This window comes from Electrophorus electricus, chromosome 12 (assembly GCF_013358815.1).
Source record: "Electrophorus electricus isolate fEleEle1 chromosome 12, fEleEle1.pri, whole genome shotgun sequence".
Classification (NCBI taxonomy): domain Eukaryota; kingdom Metazoa; phylum Chordata; class Actinopteri; order Gymnotiformes; family Gymnotidae; genus Electrophorus; species Electrophorus electricus.
The window spans coordinates 11,090,598-11,103,097 of record NC_049546.1 but is presented as its reverse complement, the minus strand read 5'-3'; the positions used below and the strand labels follow the sequence as shown (position 1 = coordinate 11,103,097).

Genomic DNA, 12,500 nt, shown 5'->3' with positions numbered 1-12,500 from the left:
AGGAGGCACTCTAAAAGCCTGGTTTAAATGTGGGTGTGTGTGGAAGGAGGGTGGGAGGAACTAAAGACTCTCATTCCATCTGTCTCATCTGGCTGAAAAGAGCCTCTCTAAATGTAAACAAGTGCAGCCTTAGCCTTCTACATGACAGAGAGAGGGTAGGATGGGGAGAGAAAAAGGGTCTCAATTTTCCTCTCGTCTCTCCTCTGGTCTTTATAATCACCAGGTCTTGGTTAAGCCCCATTCAAAAGACCTTGTTGAATAATTTATTTTTATTTAGGGGAGCATAATGTTAAGGATTCTGGCTTAAATTATTGAGCAGAGTTGCCGTGAATTAGGAATCTTCAGTGTGTTTTTTGCAAGCGTACAGGAATCTTAAAAATGAAAATGTATCCATCTCTCTTTGTTTCTTCTTGATCGCCTCGATCACTGTAGGTAATGTGGTTGATATCTACCAGAGGGAGTTCCTGGCCCTGAGAGATCGTCTACACTCTGCCGAGCAGGAAAACCTGAAACGCTCCAAAGAGCTCAACCTGGTGCTGGACGAGATCAAGCGAGCCATCGCTGAGAAGCAAGCACTGCGTGACATCAACCGCACGTGGAGCAGCCTGTCAGGTGAGCGAGGATGAGAAGCCAGATGGATACTGGACGTCCGTATCCATGCCTGCACGTCTCATGATGTCAGCTCTCGTACTTGAACGTAATGTGAAATGTGCCTACTAGGGGATAGCACCCAAATCAGGATGTGAAAAAAAACTAAAACAAATGAAGATTGTTTTGTTGCAGAAGAATAATAATAAGAAAACCTTGGGCTGTGTTGCTGAGAGTCACTCAAAAAAGAGAGTACTGGAGATTCTTTTTGATAAATGTTTTTTTTCCCCCCCAAGTACAAAAATTCTTGCCTTGGAATCCAAACACTATTCCATAGCATAAAAGCTTTTAACACAATATAAATAAAATTCATATAAACATTCATGACGCTGTACCTCTTCTGACAACAGACTGTCAAACTGCCCCCTTTTGCTTTCGTGCTAGTTCTGGTTCTAGTCGAGTATTGTGTGGGTCTTGTGAGCTGGATTAGCATTTGTGGGCCGCTGTGTTCCACACATGTGCACAACAAAGCATCGCTTACCCATAACTCCCTTCAATACGTCTCAAATACACTTATGAGCAGATACGTGGACGTGTCATTCAGCCTTAACACAGCACATAGTATGGAACCGTGGCTACAGTGGCTACTTCTTAGAGATCATCTTCCTGCAAGGTTTGGCTCCAACATTCATTTAGCACAGTGGAGCCTGCCAATCAGAGCATTCTCAAAGCCCTGATTGGCTGGGTCAAATACAGACAGGAACTAGGCTCTTCATGATGGATGATCTCCAGGAACAGGATTGGTGACCACAGGTGTTGAAACAAACAGTATGTGATCCATTTAGAGACCACAGTGTTGAACAGCCAAGTGGTCATGTCTTGAACACCCATACTGATAAGAGGATTGTTGGAGGAAATATGGGATCACTCCGTTGGCCTGAACTCAAACTGAACTATCAAAGAACTATCCAAGAAAGTACAAAAGGGTTCTTCTCTCCAGTCCTGGGAATTCCACTGGCCTGCATAGTCCCTTTGCTCCACCACACCTGATCCGGCTAATCCACTACCTAACCATCAGGCCCTTCAAGACATGGGTCATCTGTGTAGGAGCAGGAAAAAGTTGAAACCGTGCAGGGCAGCCAAACTGTAGGGCCCCAGGACTGGAGCCGAAATCCCCTGCTGGATGGCATCTCCGAACACAGTGTTCACGTTCGGTTCAGAGGGCACTGTGGCACCCCCCGGTGGACAACCACTGACGGGTGGTGTGACATTGGCCGGCTGAGTGTTCCATTGTGTCCCTCTTTCAGATGAGACCAAGCTGAAGCTCTGGAACGTCACCAGCAGCAAGAATGTGCTGCAGCCACCCAGCATCTTCCACCACCTACCCCATCTTCTGGCCAAGGAGGACAGCCTGCAGCCAGCCGTGCACGTCGGCCAGGGCCGCACCGGAGGTTTGGGGTGGGGGTGGGGTGGGGGGGTCATCCACTCCTCTCTCATCACACTCCTTTAAAGACATCTTTTACCTTCTCTGTCTCTCACCGTCTCTCTCTCTCTCTCCTTCTCTGTTTCTGTCTCCTGTCTCTCTCTCTCTCTCTCTCTCTTTCTCTCTCTCCCTCTAATAACATCCTAGCTATCACCTGTTAGCTTGCCTTGCTGCTCTGTGTGATGTTGCCCTAGAAACTGCAACCCTCCCCTTCAGCCCCGCCCCCATTACAGAGTACCAGTATCACGGGCCTGAAGATTGTTAGGTCCTATTCCCTACTGAACCACAGATGTGCGTGTGTGCGTGTGTACGTACATGCGTGCATGTGTGCATCTGTTTGTTTAACGTACTTTAATGATCAGTTGTGAAGCCTACAACTGATTCCAGGGCCTGACGTGATAGTTAATGGACCTCATTTGGCACTGTGCTAGTTTTACATGAATAAAGTCCACGTATAGCTTTAATGAAAATCTAAGTGCTTTTTGCTCATTTATATGAGCAGGTGTGCTGAGCAAAGGAAAAGCCGTCGCTGGTTATTTAAACCTGCCTGTGAATTTGCCTCTTCTTTTGCTTTCAATCTCTCTCTCTGTTTCTCTTTCTGTCTCTCTCTCTCTCTCTCTCTCTCTCTCACTGCTTTCATTTTTTTTTCATTTCCATCCCACATTCATTGCGGAATGGTAAGATTTTGAAGCATTAATCCTCTGAAATGTGCCAGTAGAAATCCAATACTCATGTCTCATTTTCCACACTGTTATATATGATTGGCTTGCTAATTCATATCTGACAGTAGTTGGATGAATTTCCTCCCTGTCCTTAGTGTCGATAGTGATGGGTGTGCCCAGCGTGAAGAGGGAGGTACATTCCTATTTGACAGACACGCTGAGTTCGCTGATGTCAGAGTTGAGCCCTGCTGAGAAAGAGGACTGCGTCATTGTGGTCTTCATTGCTGAGGTAGGACTACAACTCCCATGGTGCATGACTCATTCATTATCCCCAAGGATCCAGATGCATCTTCGAGAACATGCTTCATGGTTTGGACATTCGTGTTTGACCATGAGATTTTCAGTTTGTCTTTATATACCTTTGTGTGTTTTATATGTATTTGACTTTTAGCAGCTCAGCGAGTTCTCACACAGTGTAAACACACCAATGGAGTGTGTGTGTGTGTGTGTGTGTGTGTAGTTGGTCAATGAACTCCTATCTTGTTGATGAGAAGCCTGGTGTACTCGCATATCTATCAAGAGACCTCGTTACTGCGGCGATCCCACCAGGTCTTGCCGACCCATCCATTCCATAATACCACGCTAATGGCCTGGCTGCTAATCCAGCCCGTTAACAGCCCTGACCAATGATAGCAAACGGCACTGCTGCTGAGCCTGCAGCAGGAGTCAGTCATTAGAATTTGTGATCAGGCCAATTAGAAAACATGCCTTCTGGGTAGACACTTGCCACACAAACAATGCATATAGCTAGCTTCCGCACACACGTTCAGTGGGTGCCGAGGCAACTAAGAATGATGTGCGTGCGTGCGTGCGTGTGTGTGTGTGTGTGTGCATACAGTACACATGCACAATGTAGAACAGATTGCATAAGCCAGAAAGCAGATCGCCTCACAGAAAGGTCAGTGGTGAGTGACCCTAGTGTGTGTGTGTGTGTGTGTGTGTGTGTGTGTGTGTGTGTGTGTGTGTGTGTGTGTGTGTGTGTGTGTGTGTGTGTGTGTGTGTGTGTGTGTGAGGAACAGAGCGTGTCCTCTTCCAGCCATAATTATGGATCCTTTCCATGCATCAAATCATTATGCCCATAATGGGGTTTCGAAGATGCAGCCTCCCACGCAGTACACAGAGCAGGCTGCCAGTCGGACACACCCACAGCCATCTGTCTGTGTCGGGGGTGTGTGCATGCGCGTGCGTGCGTGCGTGGTTGTGTCACCAACCTTACTATTACTATATATGCTAATAATTACTATTCACCTGCATTACTATTATTATATACAACTAATTTCTATTCTCCTGCATTACTATCATTATATATTACTAATTACTATTCACCAGACATAGAGATCTCTTAGGGAAGCTTGCGTGAACACATTAGAACACATTAACATTAGAATTAGTTTATTTACAAGGACAATGCAATCTGGGCATCCACCAATCTGTGAAGGTGTATGTGAGTGGATGGGATTGCACGTAGATGGTGTACATGGGGGTGCACATGAGTGTTTACGTGGGGGTTTACGTTAGTGTGTATGTAGGAATGTACGTGGGGGTGTACATGAGAGTGTACTGTAAGATTATATGGGGGTGTACGTGAGGGCGTACTTGGAGGATTATGGGGGTGTATTATATGCGGGTGTATGTGAGGGTGTACTTGTGCGATCATATATGGCTGTAAGTAAAGGGTGTACTTGCGTGATTATATGCCGGTGTATGTGCGAGTATGTGCCAGAGCGCTAATTAACATCTTTGAGGATTAATGTTCTTCACAGACTTTCAGTGTGAATCATTTGTGTTTCTGTGTGAGGACCTGTTTCTGCGTGTGTGTGTGTGTGTGTGTGTGTGTGTGTGTACCTGTGTCTTTATGTGTATGTGAATGTGTGTCCTGTGGGTATTCAGGGGCCATTCTCCTCCCATTATTTATGGAAAACCAGTTTTTCTCTCTGCCTAGTTTTTGTCCTGCCCTTATGGCCCACTGCGCAGTGGGATGCGTGTGGGTGGGTGGGAGTGGGCAGGGATGTATGTGGATATATATGAGAGAGTGTATTTGGGTTGTGTATATGACTGTGTGCGTGAAGGTATATATTATTGTGTATGTGCTGATTTGTGTGGGGGTGTGTGGGGGTGTATGCACCAGAGTTTGCATTAATTAACATGGATTAATGGAACTAATGAACACTCTTGGCAATTGGAAGTAGAGAGAAAAGAAAAATGTGTGTGTGTGTGTTCCTGGTCTGTTGTATGACACTAGGGAGGCCAAACGTGGTTTAAAAAAATTAATTAAAGCTTTTACAATAGTCTGTGGTGTTGTTTGTCTTAGGGGGGCTGTCTCTGGTAAATGCATTCTGGCACATTTGAAAGTTAAAAGGAACCGGTTCTCAGCTCAATTTTGGCCAGCAAGATGACTGAGTTTTGTTTTCCTTTCTTTTGACACATTTCACATGTACAGCTAAAAGATACTACATCTATATGTAAGAGGAAGTGCTTTAAAAACCATGTGTATGGTTTGGTGATCCCTAGATGTTCTGACCAGGGTCTAGCATGAGCCACACTTAAAACTAGCTCTTAAAAAGTCTGAAACAGAGCCAAATGAACTGGGTTTACAGCTAAAACTGACTCGTTAGCTGATTTGTCATACAAATAATTGTCAATTACAATTTAATTGGCAGGTTTATTTAATCCACTATATCTAAGTATGCCTATATGCCTACAAATAGTATAACACACACACACACACACACACACACACAAACACTTATGATAAAGAATATCAACGTATTGGAAAAATATTATAAATTAAATTTACTATTATAAGTAAATAATAAGATATAAATCAAATAAATGGCAAAAACTGCCAAAAACTTCTACTCATTAAAATTATTGGGCAATTACTAAAGGATGTTGAAGTTGGTGCATGCGTTTAGAAGCAAAATAGTTTCATTGCACGTTTTGTAGGAAGGCTTCACTTCTGCTGCACATATTTTAAGCAGCCGATAAACTAATGTGTAGGTTACCTAACATAATCAAAACATGGTTTAAGTAAATTAATGGATACAAAGACTCCACTTAATTTAGCAGCCATCCAAACCCTAGATTTTATTGCACTTGGCTACTTTTATACATATACTGGGTCAGAATACACATAAGCAAGCTGTCTGAGATTACTTAATAACTCGGCGAGGTTTGAGATGTCAGAAACACAAGTAGATGATTATTTTGGCTCACAGTTTGAATGATATTAAATAGTGTACATACACTTTCATTATTTGTTAGCTACAGTCCTGGCTAAGTTTTGAGACTGACAAATTTTGGCTTTCACAAAGTTTACTGCCTCAGTTTTTTTAGATCCTTTTGTCAGATGTTTGTGGTATAGTGAAGTACAATTGTAAGCATTTCATATGTTGGGTTTTTTTTTGTTTTTTTTTTACTTTTTATTGATGAGTACATCCAGTTTAAGCAAAGACTTAATATATACAGGGTCGACCCTTCTTTTTTAAGATTTCTACAATTCGCCTTGGCATGCTGGATAGCAGCTTCTGGGCAAAATCTTGACTGATGGCAACCCATTCTTGCCTAGTCAGTGCTTGGAGTTGATCACAGTTTGTGTGTTTTTGATTGTCCACCATCTTTTTGAGGATTGTCCACAGGTCCTCAATGGGATTGAGATCTGGGGAGTTTCCTGGCCATGGACTTCAATTATCAATGTTTTGTTCACCAAGCCACTTGGTTATCACATTTGCCTTGTGACACGGTGCTCCGGCATGCTGGAAAAAGCATTGTTCATCACCAAATTGCTCCTGGATTGTTCGGAGAAATTGCTCTTGGAAGATGTTTTGACGCCATTCCTTATTCATGGCAGTGTTCTTAGGCAAATGTTTGAGCAAACCCACTCCCTTGGATGAGAAACAACCCCACACATGAAAGTTCTCAGGATGTCTCACTGTTGGCAGGACACAGGACTCATGGTAGCACTCACCTTTTCTTCTCCAGATAATCCTTGGTCCAGATGTCCCAAACAGTCTGAAGGCGGCTCCATCAGAGAAAATAACTTTATCCCAGTCCTCTGCAGTCCAATCCCTGTACATTCCTGCAGAATGTCAGTCTGTCCTTGATGTTTTTCTTGGAGAGAAGTGGCTTCTTTGCTGCCCTTCTTGACACCAAGCCATCCTCCAAAATCCTTTGCCTCACTGTGCATGCAGATGCACTCACACCTGCCTTCTGCCATTCCTGAGCAAGTTCTGCACTGGTTGTGACCCGATCCCATAGCTGCATTCTCTTTAGGAGACGGTCCTGGCGCTTGCTTGACTTTCTTGGGGGCCCTGAAGTCTTCTTCACTGCAGTTGAACCTCTCTCCTTAAAGGTCTTGATGATTCGATAAATGGTTGATCAGCTGCCTTGTCCTAGTTAACGCTTTCTCCTGAGCTAACGAGAAGATCACTGAAATGATGTTGGCAGGGCTGATGTACAGTGGCAGGAATGCAGTAATGTTTGTGATTAAGTTAATTTTCATGGCAAGGAATGACTGCAATTAATTGTAATTCATCTGATCACTCTTCACAATCTAGAGTTAATGCAATTTGCAACAATAAAAACTGAATCCGCAAACTTTGTGAAAACCAAAATTGGAGCTAGTCCCAAAACTTTTGGCCATGACTGTACGTTGGTGCAAAACTGAAGCAAACTTGAAACACCAAACACTGAGCTATACAGTTACATTTGGGGTTCAGGGAAAAGTGCTTTTTATTGAAATCCTTTATACACACTGAAATTAAGAAGCAGATGACCTTGTGTTCAGTCAGTGTTGTCTCAACATTTGTTGTAATGACAGGCATCAAATTCATATTTTCTTTGATGCATTTGATATCAAATTACAATGGACAATACTCACTGTCAGCCCTTTTATTCCTGAACAACTCTATATATGACTGAGCTAATGTCGTTTTAAAATCCTCGGGTACTAGTTCACAGCTGCCTTCGATACATCATAATCCATGCTATCTTTGACAGAAGGTGAAGACCACACCCCCTAAGCTTTCTCTGCCGACCTGCATTGAAGTAGCAGTGTCCACAAATCCTCCGGCCATTTCAAACATACAGCAAAGTGCTGGGAAATGCCGAAATATATGTCTGCTTCTGTTTCTATTAAGGGAGGCATGGGGGCCTATGTGCTAGGTAACGGTAAAAGAAGAAGGTAACTCAGCAGCTGCTCCCGTAGAAATGCCAGTGCTGTGTGGAGCCAGGGAATAGGCTGGAGTCACAGGCTCAGCAGAAAGGACTGGAGATGATCAGGCCGGGAGGTGAACTCCTTCGTCTGGAATTCCTTCGTTTCAGCTCCCAGAGGCAAATCCCTTCTTTCACCTCCGGCTCCGTCTATTCTGAAATCATCCTCGGCCCTCCTCTCTGCTGAGCCTTCTCCTCTCGATTCATATCTCCAAATGTGCATGGCGCACTTACCCAAGAGCCCCCCCCCCCCCCCCCCGGGGCTCAGAGGACAGAGGGAATAGCGGCTCAAATCACAGTGCGGTCGCTCCAGCCTGGGACGTCCATTCGGCTGCTGGAATGGGAGTAGGCGGCTCTGTAGCCTACAGAAGGGTAGCTGCCAGATCACCCGCCTGCTCACTAATGGTATCAACAGGAGAGCAGAAAATGCAGAGGCCTCCCTTTTTAACATCAAAATGTGCTCCTACCGAGATCTCCCTTTTAGCGTCAAAATGTGCTCCTATGGCCAACAAGTTCTCCACTTTTCTGAACTTGTCCAACCGCTCAATTGTCTAAAAATCTCAAAATGTCTAAAGAATTCCTTCAAGTCAAAAAAGCCATATCAACAAAGCAAATACTGCAGTTCTAACTGCCAAAAAGAGAAAACACAGCAATACCAAGGCCAAAATATTTTAAAAATGCCTTGTCTCACTGGAGTGTGTCTAGGGGACACTGGACATTAACATGGAGAACTAGGGAGAAAACCCGCAGAGGCACACTGTAAGCTCACCACTATTTTAATGCCTTTGAGTAGTCCAAAATCGCATCAATATTCTATTTACAAAATGTATAGCAATATACAAGGGGGTGGTTGGCCTTTGATGGTGCCAAAGAAATGAAAGAAACAAAACAAAAGTTCCTTATATAAAACACAGATGGGTGGTACCCATACCTTACATTCTGTGTATAAACACTGGGTCAGCCAAGTCTGTTTCTATATGCTTGTTTAGTTTAATCTGTGTCTAAACACTGGGATTGCTGAATCTGTGTAAGAACTGGGTTAGCCAAGTCTTTTTCTGACTGCTGGATTAGCTGAATCTGTATCCAAATGCTGGGTTATCTGAGACTGTGTCTAAACACTGGTTTACCTGAGTCTGTGGGCAAATGCTGGGTTAACCCCCAGATTTTAGCGAGAACATGGTTACTGTTACACTAGTGTGTAAACAGAAAAGTTGTCTCTCTCCTTCTCCATCATTAAACTAGGACAACATTTGAAATGGCATGAGTCTCCTCTCTAAACTTCCCTGACTCTCTCCTTTCTAAACTCAGTTGGAGTATGTGCCAACTCTCATCTTTGTTATGGTTATGCATCACCTTTAAAAGTGAAAGGGAAAAGTGGAGAGACTGACATTTACACTCTCTCTCTCTCTCACACACACACACACACACACACACACACACACACACACACACACACACACACACACGCGCGCTCGCTCGCTCTCTTCTATCTCCCTGTAATTTCTAGGAGTGTTCCTTAACTCTCACTTTTTCTTTCTCCATCTTGTCTTTCATCCTTCTCTTTTCTCAGAGAGTCTTTTCTTGCCCCCAGCAAGAATTGGTATTTGGTATTTATTTATACTCCAAAACCAATTGCATATACATAAACTAATAAGACACGCGCCGACTGCCCTGTCTTACATGCGCGCGCCCGGCATATTGTGGTGTGTGTTTGGGCATGACTGTGTGTGTATGTGAGACAGAGCGACAGAGATTCTGAACGGTCATGGCACTAGAATACTAGAATGCTTGCTGTTTGCGAGAGTGTGCAATCTGATACGTGAGCGCTGCTTTGCTTTTAGATCAGCCTCGGAGCTTGCCTGATTAATAACAGGGAGATGTGTGTCATCTATCATGATCACGGGAGCCGTAATGAAAAGTGGGTTTGAACTGTTACCATTTGCCCTCTGTCTCTCAGAGAATCACGACCATGTGACCCAGTAATTGCTTGATGATTTATTCATCAGTTAATGGCTTTGTTAAACGTGCTGCTTTGGTCAAGGGAGTGGATTTTTCAGGCCCGACCTGCCCTGGAGTCAGTTGGTACGTCCTGCAGGGTCAGAAGAGCAAAGGCTGGAATGGACCATTGTGTGTGCGGGTGGGTGTGGAATTTAAATAGAAACCCGCAAGAGTGAGAATCTTGGGTTTCTTTCTCTATGGTGCTCTCTTTCTCTCCCTATTTTCTTCCTTCTACTGGTCCTTCACATGTCCTTGACACAGATGAAGCTCTTTCTCCTTCCTCCCTCCTCTTTCCTCTTTTGTACTCTGTTTACACCACGCGCTTCCATGAGTCTGTTTCATGCCCTTTCTAGCCTTAAAACAGGAATTGAGATGTTATTCTTTCACTCTTGTGACAGTCATGTAGGGGAATGCCACCTTTTGTTACAAAACTGTTATTCATGTGAAATTTATTTTTTTGTCCTCCCATTCATTCATTCTTTAACTCCCCCCCCCCATTATATATAATCCTTTATCGTTATCTCTGCCTGAAAAAAAAAGATTTTGTCAAAGTGACTCCAGGTGTTTCCTGTCGGTCCTCTGATCTTGTCTTCCTCAGTCATTTACTCTCATCGGTCTCTCTATGGAAAGTCAAAAAACAATTTGAGACTGACAGTTTTGTTCACCCAGGGTGCTTCTGGGAAAAGCGCTGATGTGATGAGGACAGGGGGTCATGGTCGCCTTCATCCGGGCCACCATTCATGCATCCTCTGGGTGCATGTGTGTCTTTGTATGGGTGGTTGGGAATGAGCAAGTACTGTGTCTGTAACACTGAGTAGTCAAATGTGCTCGCCATTATTATAGAGTATTTAGGATCATGACAATGGTGTCTAATTTGTTAATCCCATGTATTATGGGATCCCATCTATTACTGGGCCCAGTGTGTGCTGGCTCTGCTGGTTCCATAAGGACTCTGCTCTTACTCTTACTGGACTTCTTTTGCATTACAGACGGACCAGCAATATGCCAACAGCGTTGCTGACAGCCTTAAGCGCCTGTGAGTATATCTGTTCTGTGTGAAGTGGTGGGTGTGGGTATGTGTGTGAGTGTGTCCCTTGGGTACTCAGGGGCCATCTTCCTCCTCTCGTTTATACGAAACCAATTTCTCTCCCTGTTTTGAAACTGTTTATTTCTGGGGTAATGGCCCAAGGCACAGTGGGATGTGGGATGTGTGTTTCGCATCTCTATGTGCTGATTTCTCACATGGCTTTTGGTATATTTGTACACTTATGTGTCACGTATTCTCCAGAGTACAACATCTGTTATGATCAGAAGAAATAGTACAACATAATACAGCACACACACATGCGCGCATGCACATACACACAACACACAAAACCAAAATGATCAGGTTCTTGTTTTTGTTTTTTCTCTTAATGCAAACATAAGCGTATTAATTTCCTGATAGACAAATCTATGTACTACTTTTTGATGTCTGGCTTATAATTTCATGATCATGACAATGTGCAGTTGTCTCTGTCTGAGTGAGTGAGTGTGTGTGTACGTGTGTATGTGCGCGTGTGTGCGTGCATGTGTTAGCGTGTTTACTGCTCATTGATGATGTGTGTGTGACTAGGAAAACGCTCTGTCACTTCTGGTTCAATAGATGTGCCCGTTTCCCTGGCAACTGAGCCTACCCTTGTGTTCCTGCATGCACTATTACTGTTGCTGAACACACATGCACTTCTTCCTTCTGCTCTTACTGGTTTTGGGCATTCTTCTGTCATTACCTCTTCTCTCTCTCTCTCTCTCTCTCTCTCTCTCTCTCTCTCAGATTTCCAGGGGAGATCCAGTCAGGCCTGTTAGAGATCATCTCCCCATCAGTTCATTTTTACCCAGACTTCTCCCATCTCAAAGAGTCGTTTGGTGACCCAAAAGAACGCGTCAGGTAATGAAACCAAATATCCTTTCACTTCAGCACCTGCTGGAGACAGTGTGTGGATGTGTTTTTTTTTTGTTTTTTTTTTAAATTAATACCAAACAAGCAGAGAGGAAAATGAGTTGGAGATACAGCATTGAGCCTTCCTTGACCCCAGCTGGCATGCCTTATTTAACCCCTGACCAACACATTAGCCTGTTACACACTGGACCATCTGTGTGTGTGTGTGTGTGTGTGTGTGTGTGTGTGTGTGTGTGTGTGTGTGTGTGTGTGTGTGTGTGTTTGTGTGTGTGTGTGTGTGTGTGTGTGTGTGTGTGTGTGTGTGTGCATAATGACACGTAGCTTGAGAGGGGAGCCTGGAGACTGTAGGGAGAAGATGAAAAATACTACTCCTCATATTCAGCTCATGAATTCAAAATGGCTCCCTTTAATACCTCCTCTGTTTGTGTAATAGTCCTGCCAATATTTAAAGATTAATTTCACCATTTTTAGATTCCCTTGCTGTATTTTTATTCTGTGTTTAAACAAATGGCTCAGTGTTGCCAGGGCTGATAGAAGTGAACCATTTTAATTAAGCTCT

At 43.8% G+C, this 12,500-nt stretch overlaps 1 protein-coding gene across 1 annotated transcript in view; it reads left to right on the top strand.

Moving 5' to 3' along the window:
• The window catches only part of mgat4b (alpha-1,3-mannosyl-glycoprotein 4-beta-N-acetylglucosaminyltransferase B), a 73,619-nt gene that overhangs the window by 44,121 nt on the left and 16,998 nt on the right, over positions 1-12,500 (top strand). Inside the window, exons 2-6 of the mRNA XM_027021987.2 lie at positions 433-612; positions 1,896-2,039; positions 2,889-3,022; positions 10,992-11,038; positions 11,816-11,929. Coding sequence (XP_026877788.1) covers positions 433-612; positions 1,896-2,039; positions 2,889-3,022; positions 10,992-11,038; positions 11,816-11,929 — 619 coding nt within the window. The remainder of the gene's footprint in view (positions 1-432; positions 613-1,895; positions 2,040-2,888; positions 3,023-10,991; positions 11,039-11,815; positions 11,930-12,500) is intronic.